General features: G+C 37.1%; 1 protein-coding gene across 5 annotated transcripts; it reads left to right on the top strand.

Annotated features, from left to right (window-relative positions):
* Positions 1–1,385: 1,385 nt before the first annotated feature.
* On the top strand, positions 1,386–27,672 carry LOC107771701 (putative late blight resistance protein homolog R1B-16). 5 transcript variants are annotated; one of them, XR_012706217.1, is made up of 6 exons: positions 1,386–1,789; positions 4,243–6,816; positions 16,387–16,495; positions 18,211–18,335; positions 19,316–19,475; positions 20,012–20,673. XR_012706217.1 is itself a non-coding variant. In XM_075246936.1 (6 exons), the coding sequence occupies exons 5-6, from the start codon at positions 20,026–20,028 to the stop codon at positions 27,317–27,319; spliced, it is 2,622 nt and encodes an 873-aa protein (XP_075103037.1). In that variant the 5' UTR covers positions 1,479–1,789; positions 16,387–16,495; positions 18,211–18,335; positions 19,316–19,475; positions 20,015–20,025; the 3' UTR covers positions 27,320–27,672. The 5 variants fall into 5 exon arrangements, 3 of the variants coding, with proteins under 3 accessions (XP_075103037.1, XP_075103035.1, XP_075103036.1); XM_075246936.1 differs by lacking the exon at positions 4,243–6,816 and adding an exon at positions 27,309–27,672 and having other exon boundaries at positions 1,479–1,789; positions 20,015–22,636; XM_075246934.1 differs by lacking the exon at positions 4,243–6,816 and adding an exon at positions 27,309–27,672 and having other exon boundaries at positions 1,480–1,789; positions 19,319–19,475; positions 20,012–22,636.

Here is a 27,672-nt window from a genome sequence, read left to right as displayed (position 1 = left end):
CTAAAGCAAAAGGGAGTTCACTTTCCCTCCACTTTCTTCCTTACATTTCCCATTCACCAATCTTTAATCCCAACAAAGAACTCGTGAAAATACGACAACATATGGAAGCATTGCCTATCCTTCTTTGTTAGCAGTTAATGATTAACAAAGATTTGGCACAACTCCTTCCTTGATTCGTTAGAGCAAAATATTAGCTTTTGTTAGTACTGAAGGATGGTAGATCTATAATCACAGCTGCTATGTTGGATGGAGTTCTGCTAGGAGGTTTATGTTTTGTTTTTTCCTGAAAACAGAAAGACTAGCTAAACCATGACCATACGCACTTAAGTCATGAATTATGATTCAATTATTATCCCTTAATTAATGCTACAATTAGGTAATAATAGTTGTTAAGACTTAGCTCGCCAGTTGATTTTAGCTAAACTAGATTTGGGAAAAGCTTTATGTTAAAATATTGACTTCTCAATTGAAGCGTTGCTCCTTGATTAATGCTTATATTTGTTTAGACTTATCTTGCTGGTTGAACCGGCAAAACCAGAATTAAAAATACATGTGCAGAATTATTTTTTAAGTTTTACCCCTTAATTAATGCCGGAAGTTGGTACTAAAAAGCTATTATATATAGCGGTTGAGAGTTAATAATTGCTTCCCGTCAAAGACGATCCAAATCGATTTGATGTTTCATGGATTGCTACAACAATCTCAAGTTAATATAAAATAATAATTAATCCAATCAAATATTTGTATATATTTAATAAATTTCTTAATATATATACACGGGATATGCAAAAGTTATTGCATTCTCGTGAACCCATAAGTTGTACTCTAGATCCGTAATGGTTCAGTTAACCCAATATTAAGAAAACCGTATGTTCAAAGGAAACGAGAGGGAGAATTTTTTTTCTAAATGAAATCCATATGGAGAACTAAGAAAAAAGATTAAAAAATAAGAAGAAAGGTAACAAAAATAAGGGAAAATAGCGAAAAAATGAGGAAGAAATATGGATATAACTGAAATAAGGAGAATATTTATTAAAAAATAAATGTAAAAGAGGGTTAGGCTAATTAACCATTATTTTCTGTCATATGGGCCATTTTGATGATTTTTTTCAGCTTTCACGCGCTCCCAAGTTAGTGCCTACACACGTTATGTCAGGTCAGCAACGAGAGATTTTTTAGTATAAATGATAATATAGTTGATGGGAATTTTGGAGACACCGAATAATTTAAATAGAACCCGACAAAAATATAATAGTTTAAGGAGGGTTTAGGGTATAAGGGCAATAATATTGTATCCACTAAAACCCTGTTTGAAACATTAGCCAAATTGTTAGATGTTTTAAACCTCCTTCCCTTTGTCGTTTTTTTATAGGGGTATGACATATAATTGATGTATCAAACATTAAATGAGAAGGCTACCAGGTGACGGTTCGAACTTATGGAGGTAGCCCCTAATGTCAAATTACAAATTTCAATTTAGCTAAGTTCTAGGAAACTTGAGAAATAGCCTTGATGTCAAATTATATATCAATAGTTAAAAAAAGCTTAATGCATATTTTACTCATGTAACTGCCACAAAAATTTATTTGACATATTTTACACACCCATACTTGTAAAAAAAAAAAAAAAAAGTGAAAGAATTACCTTCCTAAAATGACACGTGTTGCGTGACACTTGTTTGGAAAAAAGGAAAGAAAGAAACTCTATCTCCGGCAATGCTTCCACCTGCCGACGGCTGCGCCACCGCCAAATTCCCCAATTCGCGCCTATTAACAAGGACAAGGATCTGGTACAAATTCTGCCTTTATATTCATTAGAGCAAAATATTAGCTTTTGCTAGTACTGCAATGCAAGTATGGCCAAATCTGTAAGTTTGTGCACCGTTATGTTGAATAAAAATTTCTCCTAGCAGTCGACACAGGTTCATTTTTACTTCTTTTTTTTTTCCCACTGAAAAAAGACAGCTTGTGGCTAAATAATTTAAATGACCATGTGGATTTAAATAAAAACTGTTATTAAATTTGCTATCCCTTAATTAATGCTACAATTACCTAGTATAGTTCTAAAGAATTAGCTCGCCAGTTGACTTTCGCTAAACTAGATTTAAGAAAGACTATGTTAAAATCTTGAATTCTCATTGAAGTGTTGCCTCTTGATTAATGCTTATAGCCGTTGAGACATTTTATTGCTAGTAGACTGATTCTAGCTAAATCAGAACTAAAAATAAATAAAAGAGCAGCCCGGGGCACTAAACTCCCTCTATGCGCGAGATCCGGGGAAGGGCCGGACCACCAGGTCTATTGTATTGTATGAACTAAAAATCAAGAATTATTGTTTAAATTTTATCCATTGATTAATGCTGCAAGTGTTTCTAATAAACTATTATAGCTGTTGAGAGTTAAGTTAATTTAACTGGTATTATTGAGAAAACCGTATTATGCAACTTAAAATATTCCTTGAGTCATGTTAGTGGCACTAACATTAAAACGTTGTTTCTTGTGTGGCTAACCTAAACTTAATGCTACTAACATGAGTCCTGGAATATTTTTAATGTTAAAATATCTTCAATAAATAACAATAACAACGATGATTATAATTATAGTTGTTATTACGAGAGTTCCCTCATTCACATTGTTCTCACTGCAAAATATATATATATATATATATATATATATATATATATATATATATATATATATATATATATATATATATGTGTGTGTGTGTGTGTGTGTGTGTGTGTGTGTGTGTGTGTGTGTGTGTATGTGTGTGTGTGCAAATCTTCGATCTCATCATTTTACTCCTTGATCTCCTATAAATACACAAACACCACACATACACACCTACACTGCCAGAGAAGCCTTCACAACATTATTGACAGTTCAATCCAAGAGGTATCTGGTTTAAGGCGCTTCTCTAACTTTAAATATCATTAGTTCTGTTTTTTGTTTCAATATTTTGCATTGCTATATATGGAGTTTGATTTGTTTCGTGATCATGAAATTGTTCGTAATCGCTGGTTTGTTACATGATTGAAATGCTTTCTGCTATGTTCTTGCAATGCTAGTTCTGTTTAAAGATGAGCAGGATCATAATACTCTGATCCTATTTACTTGTCACTTTTGCTAGAAAGAGTTGTTTCATAAGTTGTTTTCGAAAATCAAGAAAGAATTAATTATTGTTTTCAATTTCATTTCTACTACTCTAATTAATATTCCAGAAAGATTGCGAGACCAAAGAAAAAGATAAGGACAATTTAATCAAATAGTAATATTTATTATTAATTTTTAAGGATATGCAAAAGGTTAAAGTAACAAATAAATAGGACCAAAAAGGAGTATCTTTTTGTGGGTGTATATGTTGGGCTGAGATTACGGTATGCTTTATCAAGTTAATACTGCAAATCTGCAATTGAATGTGGGGTAGCAATGCTTTTAATGTGTCTGTATATGAAGGATTTTCTTTCACCTACATGGTCCATGGATAAGAAGATTTTGTCATCAAGAAATCTTGCAAGAAGTTTGGGGACTAGAGTCGGCCTCGTCGTATCTAGAAGCACTTCCTGAGGAAACCATGCTAATTTTACCAAGAAAATAAAGGGAGACAGATTAAAGAAATATAATTGGCTAAAGGTCAGAACCTGACCATTTGTGCATATTAAGGGGAGGAAATTTACAAGTAGTAATTTTTGTGTTCTGGTGTTTTCGTAAACTCTTCTGGAGGATTCCTTGATCTGGAGAAGCAGAAACAAATGAGTTAAGATTATGTATTAGAATATAGAAAACCACATGGAAACCTTTGGAGCTAAGGACAAAAGCTTTTCTACCATGGAATAGTCAATTCCCCTGTGACACATGTCACTCTGTGAGTGGTTTGTGTCATGAACTTTCCAGGAGTAAGTAGTCTTAGCCTGTCCAGGGGTCTTATCTAGAGAAGTTGCAATATAAGGCACGTAATAAATTGACTGGAAAGAAAATGTGGGTAAAAGGAATTTTTGAGCATGTTAGAAGGGTAAAGTATGTGTAAAGCCTAAAAAATGACAACTTGTTACCTATCCGTAAAAAGAAAAAGACAACTTGTATTGTATGTGATACAATTCAGTCTTAGTCATGCCTGCATTTTCAAGTGTATATTGAGTGCAAGTTGCTTCATTAGCTAATCTGGAGGGCCTTTACTGCAAAAGTATAGAGAGAGATGGCTGCTTACGTTGCTCTAACTTCTCTAATGGGAACAATACAACAGCTTCAGCTTTTGAAATCAAACTTAGGTCTGCGGAACACTCATGTGAGACGTTTGAAATTACTCTACGAGAAGGTTGATTCTCTGCAAGAGTTTCTTGATAATTCGGATGATGAACAAACTAAGAATTTGCATGTAAAAAGTCAAATACATAGCAAATGAAGCAGAAGATGAAGTTGAATCACAAATAAAAGTTATTATGAACGAACAATGGGACAAACTCCCTCAAAAGGATGCCCTCAAGAGTTTTTTTAAGATCTTACAGCAAGCTGTAGAAAAAGTTGATTCCCTCAAGGAAGAGCTCATCAAGTAGTCATAATAACAATTTGCAAGCTGGAAATTCCTCGCTCGGTAGTTCAAGTACTTCACCACGATTGCATGCTCCAATCCTTGAGAACGATATGGTGGGGTACAACAATGAACAAACAAGCATGCTGGGTCAATTTACCGGAGGCTCAACTCAAATGGAAGTCATCTCTGTTACAGGGATGGGTGGCATCGGTAAGTCAACTTTTGCCAAAAAGCTGTTTACTGATCCCTCAGTTTTGAGCTTCTTTGATACTCGTGGATGGATTACTGTGTCTGAGAACTATAGTTATAGAATGATGCTTTTAGCCCTCTTTCAGTATGTTGCTATTGGGAAGGAAGAAGAGCTTGATAAGAAAAGCGATTCAGAATTAGCCGTTTGCTTGAAACAAGGTTTAATGGGTCGAAGGTATTTGGTTGTTGTGGATGACATATGGAGCAAAAAAGCTTGGGATGAGATTAGATTGTGTCTTCCAGACGATGGTAAAAGAAGTCGGGTATTGTTGACTACTCGAGATGTTGAGGTTGCTCAATATGCTAGCTCTCGGGAGGATCCTTTCAGGATGCATTTACTTGATCCAGACGACAGTTGGAATTTGTTTTATCAACAAGCATTTGGAGAAAAAGGTTTTCCGATTGAATTTGAGAATGTTGGAAAGGAGGTTGCAAAAAACTGCAAAGGATTACCACTAATGATTTCTGTGGTTGCCAAGATTCTCTCTAGCAAGAGGACACTAGACGAGTGGAGAAAAGTAGCTGAAGGTGTGAGCTCATTAGCTGATGTTGATGCTTATCTACAATGCTCGGGAGTGCTCGCTTTAAGCTACAATCATCTTCCTTCTTATTTGAAATGTAGCTTTCTGTATTTTGGACTTTTTCCAAAAGTTAGTGAAATTTCTGTGGAAAAGTTGTTTAGACTATGGATTGCAGAAGGGCTCCTGAAGGTAAAGGGGATGGAGGGATTGGAAGAAACGGCTGCTAGCCATTTAGGTTATCTTATTGATAAAAGTCTAGTTATTGTTGGCAAGCGAAGTTTAGATGGTAAGATCATGACATGTATGATTCATGATCTTGTTCATGATTTCTGCTTGAAAGAAGCCGACAACCAGAGTCTTTTTTATATCATGAATATCAGTATTGATGGATCCAGATGGGTTCTTCCTCAAGGGTGCAGGTGGGTGTCAAATCATTCAGATTCACGTGATTGTTCTCCCACTCAATTCAATGATCTTGCTCACAACAAAGTACGTTCTTTTTCTGTCCACAATGATAACTATTTTAAACACTTAGCACAACTTCATTTCAAACTTTTGAGGGTATTGGACTTGGAGCAAGTAAATTTTATCAATTTCCCAAGACATATACTAGACTTACTTCTTTTAAGGTCTTTAGCATTGTCGATTTCTAAACCTGGATATTTACCAATTACTCATCTTTGGAATTTACAAACTCTGATTGTTCGTCCAAGGTTCAATCATAAATGGAGGATGTTCTTACAAAGTAAGATTTGGAAATTATCTCAGTTAAGGCATCTCCATTCTTGGAGTATTTATTTGAACTCTCCTCAAACGGTATCAGAAAATGAGGTTAAGAACTTGGTTTTGGAAAACTTGCAAACTGTTTCTGGGTTGACACCTTCTTGTTGCACAAAGGAAATATTTGAAGGGATTAAGAATGTGAAGAAATTGGAAATTGCTGGGGAAGAAGACAAATTTCGTAGTGAGACGGGATGGAGAAATACTCTTAAATATTTAAAAGAGCTCGAGGAACTAAATGTTGTGGTATGGTACGGTCGTATTCTATCCGCCGCAGCCAGCGCAGCATCGCGTTTAAGACTTCCAAGTCCAGGTTCTTTCCCTCCAAATCTCAAGAAGTTAACACTTAGCGGCATTCGTCTACCATGGAAGCGCATGAACATTTTTAGCAAATTGCCCAATCTCGAGGTGCTGGAATTGAAGGATCATGCCTTCTTAGGCGATGAGTGGGAAGTAACAGAGACGGGATTTCCTAAGTTGAAGTTCTTGCTCCTTGAGTATCTGTTTATTAGATATTGGAGATCCACCGACGATTATTTCCAATGCCTTGAGCATGTATATATCAAAGATTGCAGATTCTTAGAAGAGATTCCAGAAGGATTTGCAGATAGTGTGACACTGCAGCTAATTGAGCTTCATCAATGCTGTCATCCTCTTGTGACTTTTGCGAAGCAGATCCAGGAAACGCATGAGGAGCTGGGAAACAACATGCTTAAAGTTTATGCCTTCGATACAAGTAAGATCATCGGCAATGAACTTTCGCTGCCCGTTAGGCCATTTACATATTTTTTACTTCTAACGTACTGTGTTAAAACTTTAGATAAGAATTAACCTATTGACTGCGATAAGATTTCTTCTGCATAACTGCTAAGAATATTGTATGAGCGTGATGAGATTTTGTTACCTTTGTTGGATGTGATTGTTGTAGGGCAGTTATTATGCTAGTATTACTAGGTTCAGTGAAAGGGTTCATAAAGATTATAACACAAAGTACCTAATATTTGCATCTAACTCATTTATGTATTTTATACCTTATCAAAAAAAAAAAAACTCATTTATGTATTTATATATTTGTAAGAATGAAATTCATTGGACAGATAAGTTGATACATTTACTTACATCTTTAAAGGCCTCGTTCACTTACCAAATAAAATATTGAAGCAAGTCAGATAATATCAGAAACAAAGAGCTAAACAGTCACTAGTAAAGTTCAGATCTACTTGTGTAAAGAAGAAACAATAGTGAAGTAATTTTTCAAAGGCCTAATGTCTTCCCAACAATAGTGATGTTTTAACTTCAATACCACACAAGAGGGGATGATTTGTGTGGTGTCCAATTTTTCGCGTGCACAGATTATAGAAAGACTTGGTTCTTCTATGTGTTCCTTATACTACTGTTGCGGAATAATAAATGCAGAAATTAAAAAACACACAGATTCTTACGTGAAAAACACCTGGCTCAAAAGGTGAAAAAAAAAAACACGACCTACTTCCCAGCATAATTTTCCCAAAACTCTTCACTAAATCACTGAGTCAAAAACTCCATTTACAAAATACTTTTGTAAACCTAGGATTAACTCTAATCCCGTTGTGGCACACAACCTCTAACTGTTGCGACAACTTCAAGTTAACTCTAACTTGAATACTCTCAGTACCTATTATAATTGCCTCTAGATAAAGCTGAAAGGTACAATATGAAAATACCTACTACAATTGAACTAGAATGAAAGATAGACACTTCGAACTGGTTCTTCTATCTGGTTCATGTAGCTTCAGGTTCGCACACTTGAATTACACACGAACTGCTTGCAAAATGCCTTGCAATTTTGCTCTCAATTCATGTTTAACTTCTGCTTTTGTGCGTTAGCTGTAGAATGAGAACTTCCTGCGATTTATAGAGTTAGTAGAGTATAAAACAACTAGAGTTCTAATGCTACTCTTCCTTGGTGGAAGAGTTCTAGTTTATCTCAACCTCTAACTCCTCCCTTATCTTGGATAGTCTTCTCTTTGATTAAGGAGTCCTTCTCCTTATCAATTATGCAACCATTTTCGATCAGGAAATATTAATTAGACCAAGTTAAGCTTATCTCCTTCACGTGCATCCCACATGCTCAAATCTGCCCGTGTCTATGCACAAAAGGGATGGACCTGGTTCATGCCTGAGCTTCCTTTGTCAATCTTCAAAACTAACACTCACTTGGGCCAACAAATTCCCTCTTTTTGATGATGACAAACTCTGTGTTTCCATAAGCTTAGGCCCTGTTTCAACTTACCCCAACATCAACATAATGTTAGAACATTTTCACTTATCATCAAGGACCATGTTCGTTAGATTATAAACATCAATGTTCAAAGCACAACATTTTTCCCCTTTTGGCATCATCGAAAAGTTGCATAAAAAATGTGTAAATCCCAGATTTTAAAACTTACTCATGGCCACTGGGGCTACTTCAAATACATTCATAGATTAATCATCAACAATCAAGCTAAGAATTTAAACTATCAAAGAAATATAGACAGTCAATTAGAGCAAAAACCAGCAAATTTCATTGATAGACGATATGATTCTTCCACAATCCACAAAAAGAAACAAAAATACTGAAAACATGAGGAAACAAGAAACATCCCAAACTGGGTCACTGAAAGTTCTACACTGGGCTAGGAGTTTAAGGCTTGGAAGAACTGGGTGCTTGGTTTTTGTCTTGGAGGAGTTTCAGCATATCCTGAAGAATACTATCATTCTTCTCCTTTTCTCTTGCCAGCTCAGTTCTGAGAGCATCTCTCTCTCAGTCTCCACCTCTGCCAACCTCTTCTTCAGCCTCTCAATCTCAACATCCTTAGTCCCACTTTCTTGCACCAAGGCTCGCACCTTGCTATTCACTAGTACCTTCTTAGATGAACCAGGTTCTTTAGGAGTGACATGAACTTCATAGTCACAAGCAGGCAGCGTATTTGCCCCAAAATGATCCTTGCTTGTACCAACCTCCCTTTCTTCTTTGGATTATAACTTTCGGTCACTCTCTTCAGTAGGTCTGCGAGGGTTTCCTGTTCAGATGAAACAGGTTCATCTATATTTTTCCCAAGTTGAACCAGCCCTTCAGCGGCTTCGCCAAACCCACTTCCCCCTGTTTTCTTTACACTCTTCTCTACTACAGCAGATTTTTCTCCCTAAACAACCATTGCACCTGTGTCTTTGGTTAAACTGACAGGAGTGGGTGAAGAATCAACCACTCTTTTACCCTTTCCCCTCACAGCACTTCGAACACCATTGCTCTCTTTTTCTTTTTCTTTTTTATTTTTACCACCAATTCCTCCAGACTCTGTAGTTTCAACACCTGCTATAGACCTTACTAGTACAAACCTATTCTCCAAATTTGTACCTGTTCAATTTCAGAAGAAACAGTTTCTTCCCCCTCAGTAGCAAATTTGAATGATTCATCAGATTTCTGGGGTCTTCTTCCTTACCCGCTTTCAATTTTTTATTTATTTTCTTGATTTGTTTTCTCCCCGCAACAACCTTGCGAGCAAGAATTTTTACTCTTTTCTTAGAGGTTGGGGTGGTGGAAGGGATGATAGTGGGTGTGGAAGTCTAATTAAACTGAATTTCAGTTTTGAAAAAACTTTGGAGTGTATCCCTAGAATCTAGGTAGTTCAATTCGGTTGGGACTCTTTTGAACGGAACTGGTTCATTTATAACGGATAAGTCCAAAAGGAGATTAGAATTAAGTAGGACTCTGCTCATGATCTAAATATTATTATTTCAAATTATGGAGAGTGTAGAAAACATACTGTGTTATCTTGATGAACCAAGTTCTTCACTGATAATTCTCTTGTGTAAGTCTAAATTTGTCAAAATAGAGAAAATATCATTAGAGATTAATGAGTCATTTTAACACATGGCACAAGAGTATACTATTGAAAGTATGAGTCTGAGCAAAAGTTAATCTAATTATACACACATTTTCAGATTTTCTAACCAAAAAAATTTTTTTTCAATTTTTTTTCCGTTGTGAATTTTGAACTGGTCCTTTTAGGTGATCTTAATCGTCCCTAATTCTAACATGTTCCTTTCAAAGTGATCTCTACTTAGGGCTTTTGTGAAGATGTCAATTATTTGCTTGTCAGTAGCGCAAAATTCCATAGTGATCAACCCTTTTTCATAGTTATCACTCAAAAAGTGATGTCTAACATCTATGTGCTTAGTTCTCTTGCGATGAACCGGGTTCTTGATCATACTAATAGCAGTAGTGTTATCACAAAAAATGGGGATACAACCAACATCAATTCCAAAGTCCATTAATTATTGTTTCATCAGCAACAATTGAGCACAACATGAGGCATACTCAGCTTCAGCAGTAGATAAGGCCACTGAATTTTGCTTTTTGGTGGCCCAAGACACAAGACATGAGCCAAGAAAGTGTGACATACCTGAGGTGCTCTTTCTATCCACAAGATAACCTGCATAATTAGCATCAGCATATCCCGCAAGATTGCAATTACTATCTTTTGGATACCAAAGGCAGAGATCAGTGGTGCCTTTTAGATATCTCAAAATTCTCTTGACAGCAGTCAAGTGAGACTCCTTTGGATTTGCCTGAAATCTTGCACAAAGGCCTACACTGAAAACAATATCAGGTCTACTAGCAGTGAGATACAATAATGAGCCAATCATTCCCCTATACAACTTCTGATCAACAAATGAACCAGGTTCATCTATATCCAACTTTGTAGTTGTTGCAATAGGAGTGTCAATTTCTTTGGAATCTTCCATTTTAAACCTTTTAAGCAACTCTTTTACATACTTCTGTTGATGGATCATAGTTCCATTTGAATTTTGTTTAATTTGTAAACCTAAAAAGAAATTAAGCTCACCCATCATGCTCATTTCAAATTCACTCCCCATTAGTTTAGCGAATTCTTTACTTAACTTATCAGTAGTTGCTCCAAAGATTATATCATCAACATATATCTGAACTACCAAGAGATCTTTACCTTTTTCTTTCAAGAATAAAGTATTGTCAATTTTACCTCTCTTGTAGTCATGCTCAAGCAAAAACTTTGATAATCTTTCATACCATGCTCTTGGCGCATGCTTGAGCCCATAAAGTGCTTTGTCAAGTTTGTACATATGATCAGGACTCTCCTTGCTTTCAAACCCCGGAGGTTGCTTGACAAACACTTCTTCCTTTAGATAGCCATTGAGGAAGGCACTCTTGACATCCATCTTGTGAAGGGTGAATTCCATGTAAGCAGCAAAGGCTGTGAGGAGTCTTATTGCTCCCAACCTTGCAACTGGATCAAAGGTTTCATCATAGTCTATGCCCTTCCTCTTGGCTATATCCTTGAACCACCAATTTTGCCTTGTTCCTTGTAACTGTTCCATCCTCATCAAGCTTGTTTCTGAAGACCCATTTTGTGCCAATTACTGATCTGTCCAAGGGTCTTGGTACCAGATGCCAAACTTGACTCCTTTCAAATTGGTTGAGTTCATCCTGCATTGCATTTACCCAGTTTGCATCCTGCAAAGCTTCAATAACATTTTTAGGTTCAATAAGAGATAAGAAGGCATCAAAAGCACAAAGATTTTTTAATGAAAATCTGGTTTTGATTCTAGAGGTTGGATAAGTGATTATGTTCTCAATGGGATGAGAACTTTGATACTTGTAAGATTTTACTACCAACTGGTTTCCCTTTGATGTTCCTTCAATGCTTTGTTGTTGTGGAACAGATTCATGGACAGGTTCCTTTGAGGTTTGAGAATCATTTCCTCTTTGTTCTATTTCCCCTGTCATGTTGCCCTGGATAGAAGAACCTGTTCCATCACTTGTTCCTTCCTCTAGTGCAGCTTCAGTCTGGGTTGTCGTTTCATTTGAGTTTCTCACCAGCCCAATTGATGCATCATCATGTTCCTGTCTCTCAGAAAGAATGTTAGTTTCATCAAAAACCACATGAACACTTTATTCAACACATATAGTTCTTTTGTTATAGACCTTATAAGCTTTACTATGTGAAGAATATCCCAAGAATACTCTCTCGTCACTTCTGGGATCAAACTTTCCTAGGGAGTCTTTACCATTGTTGTGCACAAAGCACTTGCATCTGAATGCCCTAAGATGGGATATATTTGGTTTTCTCTCTTTAAGTAACTCATAGGGAGTCTTCTCAACAAGAGGTCTAGTTATGCACCTATTTATGATATAGCATGCAGTATTTACAGTTTCTGCCCAGAAGCTATGTGGCAGTTTACTAGAAAGAAGCATAGTCCTAGCCATATCTTCAAGTGTCCTATTTTTTATTTCAACTACTCCATTTTTTTGTGGAGTCCTAGGAGAAGAAAAATTATGATCTATGCCATGCTCATCACAAAATTCAGCAAATTTAGCATTTTCAAATTCAGTGTCATGATCAGACCTAATTGATGCAAGTTGATTACCTAGTTGTTTCTGAGTTTTTCTAAACAAAGAAGTGAACATGTCAAATGCTTCATCTTTAGATGTTAAAAACAATGTCCAAGTAAACCTAGAATAATCATCAACAAGCACCATCACGTATCTTTTACCACATCTGCTTAATGTTCTCATTGGACCACAGAGATCCATATGGACCAGTTCCATCGTTCTGGTGCTACTTACCACTTTCTTGCATTTAAAGGAGGATCTTACATGCTTCCCCCTTGCACAAGCCTCACAAACTTTGTCTTTCTTGAACTTGGTATTAGGCAGTCCTATCACCAAGTCCTTGGAGACTAATTTTTTGAGTTGACTCAGTCTTGCATGGCCAAGTCTCTTGTGCCAAATGAGGGGATCATTGTCCAACACACTTAAGCAAGTGAGTTCATTTTCTGACAGTGAGGACAGATCTACAATGTATATATTGTTCATTCTTTTTCCCTGCAAAACAATCTTGTCAGTGGTAAGATTAATCACAAAGAATTTAGTTGAGGTGAATGCTACCAAGTTACCTCTATCACACAATTGTGATATACTAATTAGACTGTATTTTAGGTCGTCTATCAAATAGACATTCTTAATCGAGTGAGAGTCAGTCTTACCTACCTTACCAACCCAAATGATCTCACCTTTCTTCCCATTTCCAAAGGATACATTACCTCCTTTGAGGTCCTCAAGTGAAAGGAACTGGTTCTTGCTTCCTATCATGTGCTTTGAGCAGCCACTATCCATGTACCATATTTGGCTGCTCCCCTTCACTTGGACCTGCAAAAGAAAATCAAGGGTTAGTCTTAGTAACCCAAACTAGTTTGGGTCCCTTTCTATAGGCAAAAGGATGAATCAAATTCTTTTTAGCCCAACCTGACAGCCTATCTTTCCCTTGAACAAACTTTTTATGCTTTTGACTAGCCTTTTCTTTTGCAGTGCATTCACTTTTATAGTGAACAGTCTTACCACAATGTGTGCAAATTTTGTTCTCAGGAAGTGTGAGATATTTGCTTTAGGGATCCCATTTAGGTGGCAGATTCCCAAAGCCAATTCCTCTTCTATTGCTACTATGATGTTTATGTAGCCATGACAGTGCATCGGAGGACCTGTTTAGTTCATGCTTGACCTTGCCTTGATCCTATGTCAAAATTCTTACCTGCTCATCCTTCTTATACAACTCATCTTTTAGTTTACCTACATTTTCTCCTACAGTGAGTTGTGTGCAATCAGTTGTCTTCTTACTTGTTCCTAATTTCAGTTTTAGGTTTTCAGATCTAAGTTCTAGGACATTTGATTCAAATGCATGAACCTGGTTCTTTAGTGCAGTATTTTCACTTACAATCTCACTAACTCTAAGTTCCAAGTTCTTACACTTTGCTTTTAAAATCACACATTCCTTAGACAGATGTTTCTTTTCATTGTTTATATCCTCAGATTCATCAATGAAATCTAGAAGTAACTCAGATAGCCTTTCTTTAGACAAAAACTTAATCTTGTCTTTTAGATAGATTATACTTACTTCAGATTCCTCATCGGATTCTCCAATTGCCATAAGTGCTTGTTCATCTCCATCTTCATCATCTGAGTCCTCATCTGAGCCTTCTCCCCAAGCAACAACCATAGCCTTTGTTGATCCTTTGTTCTTCTTGGGATGAACCTGTTCCTTCTTTCTGTTTCTTCGTTCAGCTCTTTCCTTCTTCCATTCAATTTCCCATTGAGGGCAGTTTTTGATGTGATAATCAGTCTTCCCACACTTGTAGCAGCCCTCATTGGTTTGTTTTTCATGAAACCTTGGTTTGATGTAGCCTCCACTTCTTGAAGAGCCATTTCCTCTCATTAGGTACTTCTTGAAGTACTTTGTGATCGTAGCCATTTCATCTTCCTCTAGATCAGAACCTTCAGTGATTTTGCGTGTCAGGCTCTTTTCCTTCTTGGGTACATCCATCTTCATGGTTTGCCTTCTAAATTTATAAGCAGTGAGATTTCCAATTAGCTCATCCAAATTAAGAGTGGAAATGTTCTTTGATTCTTGAATAGCAGTGATTTTGCTCTCCCATGAGACTGGCAGAACCCTTGTCAAAATCTTCTCAACTTTGTCTTCTTCAAGAATAACCCTTTCAAGAGACTTAAGTTCATTTGTTAGTGTGGTGAACCTTGTATACATCTCTTTGATGGTTTCCTCTTCCTTCATAGTAAAATTCTCATATTGAGACTATAGTAGTGTTCCTCTGGACCTTTTCACCTGAGGTGTTTCTTCATGAACCACTTGCAAAGTGTCCCAGATTTTCTTAGCAGTGGTACAACTTTGGATTCTACTATACTCATCTGGATCGAGTCCACAAACAAGTCATTTCTTAGCTTTAGCATTCTTCTCTCATTTCCTCAAGTCGTCAGCAGTGCAGTCAGCTCTTGTTTTTGGCACCCCTTCTCCTTCGGCATTTATCTTCGTGGTAGCCAGTGGACCGTCTGTAACAATGTCCCATAGCTGATAGTTTTTTCTTATGATGTGATCTCCCATCCTGTTTTTCCACCAAGAGTAATACCGGTCGTTGAAGAGTGGTGGCCTAGTAGTGGATTGCCCTTCCCAGTTTGCAGGTGGTGCACTCATCTTGATCTTCTCCTAAGGTGTTAGCCTCTTCAAGGATAACCCGCTTTGATACCAATTGATGTTTTAACTTCAATACCACACAAGATGGGGGGTGATTTGTGTGGTGTCCAATTTTTGGCGTGCACAGATTATAGAAGGGCCTGGTTTTTCTATGTGTTCCTTATACTACTGTTGCGGAATAATAAATGCAGAAATTAAAGAACACATGGATTTTTACGTGAAAAACACCTGGCTCAAAAGGTGAAAAAAAAAAATCACGACCTACTTCCCAATAGTATTTTCCCAAAACTCTTCACTAAATCACTGAGCCAAAAACTGCATTTACAAAACACTTTTGAAAACCTAGGATTAACTCTAATCCTGTTGTGGCACACAACCTCTAACTATTGCGACAACTTCAAGTTAACTCTAACAATATGAAAACACCTACTACAATTGAACTAGAATAAAAGACAGACACTTGGAACTGGTTCTTCTATATGGTTCATGTAGCTTCAAGTTCGCACACTTGAATCACACACGAACTGCTTGCAAAATGCCTTGTTATTTTACTCTCAATTCACGTTTAACTTCTGCTTTTGTGCGTTACCTGTAGAATGAGAACTTTCTGTGATTTATAGAGTTAGTAGAGTAGAAAACAACTAGAGTTCTAATGCTACTCTTCCTTGGTGGAAGAGTTCTAGTTGATCTCAACCTCTAACTCCTCCCTTATCTTGGATAGTGTTCTCTTTGATTAAGGATTCTTTCTTCTTATCAATTATGCAACCCTTTTCGATCAGGAGATATTAATTAGACCAAGTTAAGCTTACCTCCTTCACGTGCATCCCACATGCTCAAATCTGCCCGTGTCTATGCACACAAGGGATGAACCTGGTTCATGCATGAGCTTCCTTTGTCAATCTTCAAAATTAACCTTCACTTGGGCCAACAAATAGGAATCACCCAAAATCAATCAAATACTTTGGTCAAAAGGTTTTGTTCTTTTAATGTGATAAAATTTATTTTTGCTCCTTCCATTTAAATAGGAATGAGATAATGCATTTTTATTATGCTCTCTTCCAAAAGCTTTTTACAATTGCTTATGTGTCTGAGAAGAAGAACAATGTTTTGTTAGCAAAATTTGCCGTTGGAATTATTTTTGTAGTTCGGTCGCCAATGTTTTCTCTATTTGCATTTAAAGCCAAACCATAGAGGGACATTTGATTGATCCCAAACATTACACCCATTACATTTACTGAACGCAACAACTTCATTTGTTCCAGCCAAACTATCACCCTTGCCTGACTACCCTGCTGCTTTGGAGCGACTGCGACCCTCCGAGTGAATCAGACTGGAAACTATGTTGATATAAATTCAATCCAAACTTTGCTGGTAAGTCGCATTTCACTTCTCCCTACATTCTAGTGGTTAATTGTTTTTTGATCAAGAAAATTCTAGTGGTTATTTGATATTTCTAATTTTATACTTTGTTATGTCCGGCATTCAATACATGTTGGTTGTCTGAAAATCCTTTTAGGCATGGTCTCTGTAAATGCAGTAACGGAGCCATATTTTATTGTGTTTATTTTCTGTGACAAGTTGAGGTCATCTATCCTTCTACAGCTTGCCTATATCCGTATTCTGAGTTTTGCTTTTGGGAGTTAGGCCCAATGCAGTAATTTGGTCATTGCTGCTCTGTCAATCCAGTCATAAATTCATTTTTTATGAGCTCTTTTCTAGTGTTCGTCATTGCTGTAGATTTCTTTAGTTCCCTGCTGCAAAATTTTGAGGGAGGGGGAATCATGGTAGTTTGTTCCTGCTATTACTTGCTTATTCTTCCTGATATAATAGGAAAACGAAATCACTGTTTATTGATTAGACAACATGTAAAAATGAACTATAAATAATAGGTTTACTCTAACTGGGAATTGATTCCTCCTTTAATTTGTTCGATTCTTTAGACTGCATGTTTCAGTGTACATTGTGTAGGTATCAGTTCTACAAAGGGAGAAAAAGGCCTGAATTCAAATTATAGGGAGATTTGGTGACGGAAACCTTTTTGAAAGGTGCCTTGCTTAGAGAATCATGTCATTATGTATTATTGTCTATTACTTGTATACCAGGGCTTCCCCACAACATCAACAAAATTAATACTTTAACCTCCTGAAAAGGTGGCACGCGAACTTTTGCAAAGAAAAGAAAAATACCTCCAACTCTATGATAAGTAGGAGGACATCGTTTTTGAACAATTGTCGTTTGGTTGAAATTAGATTTGTTGAATCATATAAGCTATGTGGATATGAGTTGCTTAGAGCGAAAAGGGCTATGAACTCTAATTTCTCGTTGTTTTCACTTTACGTTTACTCGATAGTCATCTTGGAGGATTGTTTTTTTAAAAAAAAAAAAGATTACATTCAGAAAGCATGGCCTAGAGAAGAATGTAGAGAGAGATTCAAGGAACATGCAGATGAAGATTCGCAAATGAGTTTTACTGTAGACTTGTGAGGAAGATGTAACGTATTCCTGCTATATGCTTGTGTTCTTGTTTGTTCTTTAAAATTTTCATGTCATTTCTCTAGCAAGAATTGTGTGGATATGTTTTGCTCAAAACTTCTCAAGATCAAATTTTTTATGTGCTTTGCAATAATGGGTGGGATCTTATATTCATACTTAGCATTTTCTCAAGAAGAAAGTGGAGAAAAGGATGATTTCTATTCAACTTGACTTCCTCCAAATGGCTAGTAATACATGGCTATTTATAGGATAAAGTCCACAGCTCACATCTTTCAAGGTACATGGATGACACTACTAGATATTATATCTTCCAAAGTACATCAATGTGTTCATACTCTAATACATGTACTAAATTAATATTCTAGTTCATGAACTAATGTAAACAAATGGAAACAAGTTTATATTGTTCACATTTCAACATATTACTAGAATGATACTCGAATCTATATATGATCTCGAGTTGTTTTAAACAGATTATTGAAATGTTCTTGTGTAATGAAATTGAGGATTCTGTAACTACGTCTTGGAGAATTAAAATAGCGGTTTAGCAGATAAGAGAGCTTATATTTATGCTGTAATTTATATTTGTTCAGTTTTTCAGAGAAGCAAATGTGACAGTTGATTTCTTGGTGAAGAATGGGTGCTCGTGGAATTACAACAACATATGGAAGCATTGACTATCCTTCTTTGTTAGCAGCTAATGATTAACAAAGATTTGGTACAACTTCTTCCTTTAGATTCATTAGAGCAAAATATTAGCTTTTGTTAGTACTGAAGTATGGTAAATCTGTAATTACAGCTGCTATGTTGAATGGAGTTCTCTCCTAGCTAGGAGGTTAATGTTTTGTTTTTTCCTGAAAAGAGAAAGACTAGCTAAACCATGACCATATGCACTTAAATCATGAATTATAATTCAATTATTATTCCTTAATTAATGCTACAATTAGCTAATAATAGTTGTTAAGACTTAGCTCACCAGTTGACTTTAGCTGAACCAGACAGGGAAAAGTTTTATGTTAAAATCTGACTTCTCATTCAAGTGTTGCTCCTTGATTAATGCTTATATTTGTTTAGACTTATCTTGTTGGTTGAACTGGCAAAACTAGAATTAAAAATACATGTGCAGAATCATTGTTTAAGTGTTATCCCTTAATTAATGCTGCAAGTTGAGAGTTAAGTTGACTTTTGATTGTCTAATTGCTTCCCGTCACAATGATCCAGGATTTGAAGTTTTATGGGTTGGTACAACAATCTCAAGTTAATATACAATAAGTAATTGAGATAACAGTCAAATATTTGTATATATTTAGTAAATTTCTTAATGAAAATACACGGACTGTGCAAAAGCTATTGCATTCTCGTGAACCCATAAGTTGTGCTCTAGATCCGTTCTAGTTAACCCAATATTAAGAAAACTATATGCAAATAAAAATATTCCATGACTCATCCATGTTAGAGGCATTAATTAAGAAATAATATTTTAAATCTAAATGTTGTTCCTTAATTGTGGTTAACCTCAACTTATAAGCCAGCTAACATGAGTCATGGAATATTTTTTATGTTAAAATGCTCAAATAATTTCAACAAATAATAATAACAATATAAAATAGAGAGAAGATAATGTAATTACAACTACTATTATAATTATAATATTTGTTGTTGTTATTGTTTCACCTCAATTAACTCTCTCTTATAAAGAAGCTTTCACAACATTAGTGAGGGAAACAAATTTACCACATTCAAGAGCTTCCAAGAGAGAGATATCGACCAATACACAGTTCAATCCAAAGTTCCTTCACGTGGTTGACAGTCGAGGGGGAGAACTAGCCATAAGCCAGAGATCTCTGCTTTAATTAAGGTGCTTCTCTTATTTTACAATTTTCATATCATTCTATTTATGCTTCACTCTTTTGGATTGCTGCATATGGAGTTTGATATGTGTCGTGATCATTATATTTTATCATCGCATGTTAGTTAATTACAGGATTTGAAGGATCATACTAAACCTTCTGTGTTGTTCTTGAGTGCAATGCTAGTTGTGTTTAAAAAATGAGCAATTAAAGTTTATGTACAGTTTGTTTGGTATGAAATAGATCTTTTTTTAAGAAAATATTTTCTATCATAAAGTCATTTTCTTTTGTTTTGTTGCTAGTATTTCTTGAAAGCTCTAGAGATTTAAAAATTCGCTACTATCATATAAGTTTCTGACAAAACTATAAGAATCCTAGTAAGCTCACCAACGAGACTATGTGAAACAGTCAATTGTTAAAACAATGACCACTTTTATTGCATGCGATACAATAATTCAATGTTATTGTTTACCATATCTGTCATTTTTAGTGTCTACCTAGTCCAAATTGATCCATTTGCTAATCTGGAGGTCCTTTACTGCAGAAGTATAGAGAGAGATGGCTGCTTATGTTGCATTAACTTCTCTAATGGGAACAATACAACAGCTTCAGCTTTTGCAATCAAACTTAGATCTATTGGACACTCATGTGGAAAGTTTGAATTTACTCTACGAGAAGGTTGATTCTCTGCAAGAACTTCTTGACAATTTTGATGGTGAACAAACGAAGAATTTGCAGGCAAAAGTCAGACACATAGCAAATGAAGCAGAAGATGAAGTTGAATCACAGATGAAGGTGGTAATGGACGAACAACATGACGTACTCCATCAAAAGGAAGCCCTCGAGAGTCTTTCTGAGATCTTACAACGAGGTATTGAAAATGTTGATTCCCTCAAGGAAGAGCTCATCAAGCACAGTCAGAATAACACTTCGCAAGCTGGAAATTCCTCACTTGGTGATTCAAGTTCACCTCGATTGCATGCTTCAACCCTTGAGAATGATATGGTGGGGTACAACATTGAACAAGCAAACATGCTGAGTCGACTCACGAGTGGCTCGCCTGAACTGGAAGTCATCTCTGTTACTGGTATGGGCGGCATTGGTAAGTCAACTTTTGCCAAAAAGCTGTTTTCTCATCCCTCAATTTTGAGCTTCTTTGACATCCGTGGATGGATTACCGTGTCTGAGGACTATAGTTATAGAAAGATGCTTTTAGGCCTCCTAGTAGATGCTAATATTGGGAAGGAAGAAGACCTTGATAAGAAAAGCGATTCAGATTTAGCCGTTTGCTTGAAACAAAATTTAATGGGTCGAAGGTATTTGATTGTTGTGGATGACATATGGAGCAAAAACGCTTGGGATGAGATTAGCCTGTGTCTTCCAGACGATGGTAAAAGAAGTCGGGTACTGTTGACTACTCGAGACGTTGAGGTTGCTCAATATGCTAGCTCTCCGAAGGATCCTTTCAGGATGCATTTACTTGACCAAGAGGACAGTTGGAATTTGTTTTACCAAAATGCGTTTACAGAAAAAGGTTTTGCGATTGAATTTGAGGATGTGGGAAAGGAGGTTGCCAAAAACTGCAATGGTTTACCACTTATGATTGCTGTGGTTGCCAAGGTTCTCTCCAGCAAGAGGACACTGGACGAGTGGACAAAAGTAGCTGAAAGTGTGAGCTCATTAGCAGAAGTTGATGCTTATCAACAATGCTCAGGAGTGCTTGCTTTAAGCTACAATCATCTTCCTTCTTATCTGAAAGGTTGCTTTCTGTATTTTGGACTTTTTCCAAAAGCTAGTGAAATTTCTATGGAAAAGTTGATTAGATTATGGATTGCGGAAGGGCTCCTAAAGGTAAAGGGAATGGAGGGATTGGAAGAAGTGGCTGCTAGTCATTTAAATTTTCTTATTGATAAAAGTTTAGTTATTGTTAGCAAGAGAAGTATGGATGGTAAAATCATGACATGTATGATTCATGATCTTGTTCATGATTTCTGCTTGAAAGAAGCCGACAGCCAGAATCTTCTGTATATTGTGAATACCGATATTGATGGACCTCTATGGGTTATTCCTGAATGCTGCAGGTGGGTGTCACAACAATCAATGGGCTTTTATTTTCACCGTCGATTCCCTGATCTTGCTTATAGCAAATTACGTTCCTTTTCTGTCAATCCTAGAACAATCCTTAATGTTGAGAGCTGTCATTTCAAACTTCTTAGGGTATTGGACTTGGAGAAAAAGAAGATTCTCGATTTCCCCGTAGCTATACTAGACCTAGTTCTTTTAAGGTATTTGGCATTGATGATTAGGAGGTCTGGAAAATTACCAATTTCTAAACTTCTGAATTTACAAACTCTCATTGTTCGTCCACATCCAATATACACTAGTTCATGGAAAATGTACTCCTTACCAAATGGAATTTGGAAATTATTTCAGTTAAGGCATCTCCATTGTTGGTGTATGCATTTGGACACTCCTCAGACGGTATCAGAAAATGAGGTGAAGAACTTGGTTTTGGAAAACATACAAACTGTTTCTGGGTTGATACCTTCTTGTTGCACAAAAGAAATATTTGAAGCGATTAAGAAAGTAAAGAACTTGGAAATTGCTGGTAAAGCAGAGGAATTTCAGAGCGAGATGGGATGGCATAATAATCTTAAATATTTAAAAGAGCTCGAGGCACTAATGGTTACAGTTCCGCCTGGTTTTATTTCCAACCGGCTGCCGTGTTTAATCAATCCAAGTTCAGGTTCTTTCCCACCAAATTTCAAGAAATTGACACTTAGCCGTACTTGTCTCCCGTGGAATTGCATGAACATTTTTAGCAAGTTGCCCAATCTCGAGGTGCTTGAATTGAAAAATCTTGCCTGCTCAGGCAATGAGTGGGAAATAACAGAGATGGGGTTCCCTAAATTGAAGTGTTTACTCCTTGAGGATCTGTATCTTAGATATTGGACAGCCACCAATGATTATTTCCAATGCCTTGAGCGTGTCTGCATCAGAGAATGCAAACTCTTAAAAGAGATCCCAGAAGGATTTGCAGATAGTGTGACGCTGCAGCTAATTGAATTACATAAATGTCGTCGTCCTCTTGTCACTTTTGCCAAGAAGATCCAGGAAAAGCATGAGGAATTGGGAAACAACATGCTTAAAGTTTATGTCTTTGGTTCAAGTAAGTAAATCTTCAACGATGAACTTTCAATATCCATTAAATATTTTGACTTCTGATCATGAACTGTGTTGAATCATTAGGTAAGAATTGACCTATTGATGTAATAGGAATTCTTCTGCATAACGACTAATAAAAGTATGAGTTTGTTACATCCGTTGCATGTGCTTGTTGTAGGGCCTTTTTAATTATGATATTATACATGGTCAGTCAAAAGATTTAGAAAAATCATTGCATAAAGTACTCAAATATTTATATTTATGAAAATGGTTCTATGAAACTCTTCTAAGGGTGGTCTCTGTCAATTATTACTACTTTAGTCCATGTCTCCTCAAGAATGTCTAAAGCATATTTTCTTTGAGAAATAACAATACCTGAGCTAGACTGGGCAACCTCAATACCTAAAAAGTACTTCAATCTGCTTGGATCCTTAGTTTGGAAGTGCTGGAAGAGATGCTGCTTCAAATTGGTAATACCATCATGATCATTGCCAGTAATAACAATATCATCAACATAAACTACCAGATAAATACAGAGACTTGAAGCAGAGTGCCGATAAAACATAGAGTGATCAGCTTCACTATGAGTCATGCCAAACTCCTGGATAACTGTGCTGAACTTACCAAACCAGGCTCGAGAAGACTGCTTCAGACCATAAAGTGACCGACGCAAGCAACATACAAGGCCACGAGACTCCCCTTAAGCAACAAAACCAGGTGGTTGCTCCATATAAACCCCATCCTCAAGATCACCGTGAAGAAAGACATTCTTAATGTCCAGCTGATAGAGGGGCCAATGACGAACCGCAGTCATGGATAAAAAAAGACGGACTGAATCCACTTTAGCCACGGGAGAGAAGGTATCACTGTAATCGAGCCCAAATATCTGAGTATATCCTTTGGCAACAAGATGGGCCTTAAGTCGATCAATCTGGCCATCGGGACCAACTTTGACTACATAAAACCCAACGACAACCAACAATAGATTTACCTGAGGGAAGAGGAACAAGCTCCCAAGTACCACTTGTATGTAAAGCAGACATCTTGTCACTCATAGCCTGTCGCCATCCTGGATGAGACAACGCTTCACCTGTAGACTTAGGGATGGAAACCGAGGACAAAGAAAATATAAAAGTATAATGGGAAGATGACAGACGATAATAACTCAAACCGACATAATGAGGATTAGGGTTAAGTGTGATTCGTATACCTTTCCTAAGTGCAATCGGTGTACTAGGAGCAGGGTCCGCAGCAGGAGCAGGGTCAAGTGCAGGACGAAAACCAGTTGGGCCTGATGTAGGGCACGAACGACGATGATAAGTCAAGAGTGGTGTTCCCGTGGCTGGGGAACTAGGAGGAGTAACAATAGACTCCCCGACGGTTGGTATGGATGAAACCTCTGTGGTCGAAGGTGGAGGAGAAGCTATAGTAAACTCCTCAAAGGTCGGTATAGGTAAGACCTCAGATATATCATGGTAGTCAGCAGAAGTAAAGAAAGGTTTAGACTCAAAACATGTGACGTCAGCTGATATAAGGTACCTACGAAGATTCGGAGAATAACAACGATATTCCTTCTGAACACGAGAATAACCAAGGAAGACACACTTGAGAGCACGAGGAGCTAACTTATCTTTCCCAGGGGCTAAGTTGAACAAAACACATGCTTCCAAAAATACGGGGTGGAAGAGAGTATAAGGGTGACCGGGGAAACAATACTGAATGCGGAATTTGATCCTTGATGGGAGATGAAGGCATCCGATTAATCAAATAAGAAGTTGTGAGAACTGCATCGCCCCAAAAATGCAACGGAACACGAGATTCAATTAGAAATGTGCAAGCAGTCTCAATAAGGTGCCTATTCTTTCTCTCAGCAACCCTATTTTGTTGAGGGGTATAAGGGCAAGATGTCTGATGAATAATTCCTTGAGAAGTCATAAACTGCTGAAATTGAGAAGATAAATATTCTAAGGCACTATCACTGCGAAAAATGCGAATAGAAACACCAAATTGGTTTTTGATTTCAGCACAGAAACTCTAGAATATAGAAAAATGATCTTTCATTAAGAAAAGTCAAGTACATCTTGAATAATCATCAATGAAACTAATAAAATAACGAAATCCCAAGGTTGAACGGACTCTACTAGGACCCCATATATCAGAATGAACTAAGGAGAAGGCAGATTCTGCATGACTCTCAACACTACGCGAAAAGGAGGCTCGGGTATGTTTCCCAGGCTGACACGACTCTCAATCTAATGTAGACAAACTAGATAAACTAGTCACCATGTTCTGAAGCTTGGATAAACTCGGATGTCCTAAACGTCTGTGGATTAGATCTGGAGGATCTGTAACTAGACATGTTGTGGAAGGACTGAGTGAGTTAAGGTAGTAAAGGCTTTCTGATTCACGTCCTATACTAATTGTCTGTCTCGTACTGCGGTCCTGCATAATAAAAGAATCGTCAATAAAATATATACCACAATGGAGGGCACGAGTCAAACGACTAACAGATACAAGACTAAAAGGACAGCCAGGGATATAAAGAACGAAATCTAGGGTGATAAAAGACAAGAGATTAGCTTGTCCAACTCCTTTTGCCTTAGTTTGACATCCATTGGCTAAAGTAACAGTTGGAAGAGACTGTGAATATACAATATTTGACAAAAGTAATATATTACCAAAGATGTGATCAGAAGTGCCTAAGTCCGTGACCCATGGGCCAAGAGTGCTAGACTGGGAAACACAAGCAAAAGAATTACCAGTAATAGAAGTATCAGTCAGAGCAACTGAGGCTACTTATGGAGATGTATGCTTACTTGCTCGATACTGAAGGAGCTCATTATATTCTTCTTTATATAAAGAAAATACCTGATTACCTGGAGTCTCGGTCTGAGCAATGTAAGCATTTTTGGGTGGACGGCCATGTAAGGAATAACACATTTCATGAGTGTGTCCAAGTTTGTGACAATAAGAACACTTGGGCCTAGATCTTCCAAAACGACCTCCTCCTCGTCTATGCTCCATAGCTTGAGATGCCCGATCATCCACTGTCTGGGATGCAAGAACAGAGGAATCAAATATCTATGATGAGATCACTGGGTGACTTGGTGCTGCAGCAAGGCGGAGTAATCGAGAGAATAATTCATCAACTGTCGGGACAGTCGGACTAGCCAAAATCTGGTCACGTACTAAATCAAGATCATTAGGAAGTCCAGCGAGGGTAAGAACGAGAAACATCTTCTGTCGCTGCTCTTGTTGTTTTTCAACACTAGCAGAAACTGGCATCAACTTCTCAAATTCCTCCATGACTGCCTGTACTTGACCCAAGTAAGTAGACATATCTAATTCCTGCTTCTTTAAGTTTGTCATCCGCAATATCACATCATAGAAGCGAGATATGTCATTAGTGTATAAGGTGTATGCCTTTACCCAAACCAAATAACATGTCTGGAATGGACGAAACAAGGGCATCAACTTGGAATCAATAGCTCGCCACAAGATGCTACATAATTGAGCATCAATTTTTGTCCAAAGTGCTATTGTCTTTTCATCTCCTTCTCTAGACTGTTTGATTAGATGATCTTGAACACCTTGGCCTCTACACCACAACTCGACAGATGAAGCCCAAGCTAAGTTGTTTGAACCTCCCATTAAAGGTTCCGAGGTAATAATAATACTAGAGCTTCCGGAACTCATGTTTCTAGACCCAAAAGCATCAAATCCCAAAGACATTGTTGCAAACTATTACCAAATAAGAGAAAGAATCAACTGTAATCCACTGAAACAAAGTAAGGAAACACAGAAACAGAATAATGAAATACTGTAGCAGCTGGAATCTTACTGTAGCTGTCGTAATAGTACTGCAGCAGCCGGAAAAAATTCAAAGTGGTCGGAATGAAATGAAAATAATAGGGGTAGGATCGGAATTACAAGGCGACCCAACTGTTCTGAAGGAAGTTTTTCAAAAAATGGTCGGAAGTGATCGTACGCGCCGGCGCGTGAGCTCACGCGCGTGAGCTTCTAGTGGCGCGTGGAGGCGCGTCAGGAGGCTGCTGCCGGAGATTTTCACTGGGGTTTGGTCGCCGGACAATGACTACTCTTGTGGTAGTGTTGGATTTTGCACAACACTGACGGAGATAAAGCAGACGCAAACAGCCTTGAAAAAGTCGCCGGAAAGACTTCCGGTGACTGATTTCTCTTCCTGGAATCGCTGGAATTTATGCACAGCGATAAATCTCTCACAATTGCTCTGATACCATGTGAGAAAATACGGGAGAAAATTTGTTATATGACATTGAATGAATAATACAATACAAGAGGTCCTTATTTATAGCTATATTATACAAGGACATACTACTCCTATTCCAATGTGGGACAAGACTACACTATATACATAGTTGTAAACTAACATCTTGAAAAGGCGGCACATGAATTGTTGCGGGAAAAGAAAAAAGAAAATATAATACCTCACACATCAATGATAAGTTGGAGATGTTTTTAACAATTGTTGTTTGGTTGAAATAAGTTTATGGTAAATCATATAAGTTGTGTGGATATGTGTTACTTATAAAGAAAAGGGCTATGAACTCTAACAATTTCTCGCTACTTTCACTTAACATTTACTCTATAGTCAGCTGGGAGTTTCTTTTTAACATATTACATTTGTGAATATGCAGATGAAGTTTGAGAGGAAGATGCATAATTTGAGTTTTGCAGTGAACTTGTGAGGAAGGTATTTTGGTTTCCTTAAAAGAGATTGCTAAGGGATTAGCAGCTAGTACCAAGTTACAGCTGACTGATTTACATAGATATTTTCGTTTTCTTGTGAACTTGCCACGGCATCCAACAAGAGCAAAATATGACCAGTGTTGTGTTACTTATTCCTGCGTTCTCTTTCTTGCTTTTTCTTTAAATTTTTCATGTCATTTTTCTAGCAAAAATTGTGGTGATATTTATTGCTCGAAACTTCTCAAGATTGAATTTTTAATGTGACACTGTAATAATGCCTGGGATTTTATAGCCAAATTCAGCTTGTTTGAA

The sequence above is a fragment of the Nicotiana tabacum genome, chromosome 23, assembly GCF_000715075.1.
Source record: "Nicotiana tabacum cultivar K326 chromosome 23, ASM71507v2, whole genome shotgun sequence".
NCBI classification, from domain to species: domain Eukaryota; kingdom Viridiplantae; phylum Streptophyta; class Magnoliopsida; order Solanales; family Solanaceae; genus Nicotiana; species Nicotiana tabacum.
The sequence above is the reverse complement of the archived record's forward strand: the minus strand, read 5'-3'. Positions and strand labels throughout refer to the sequence as shown.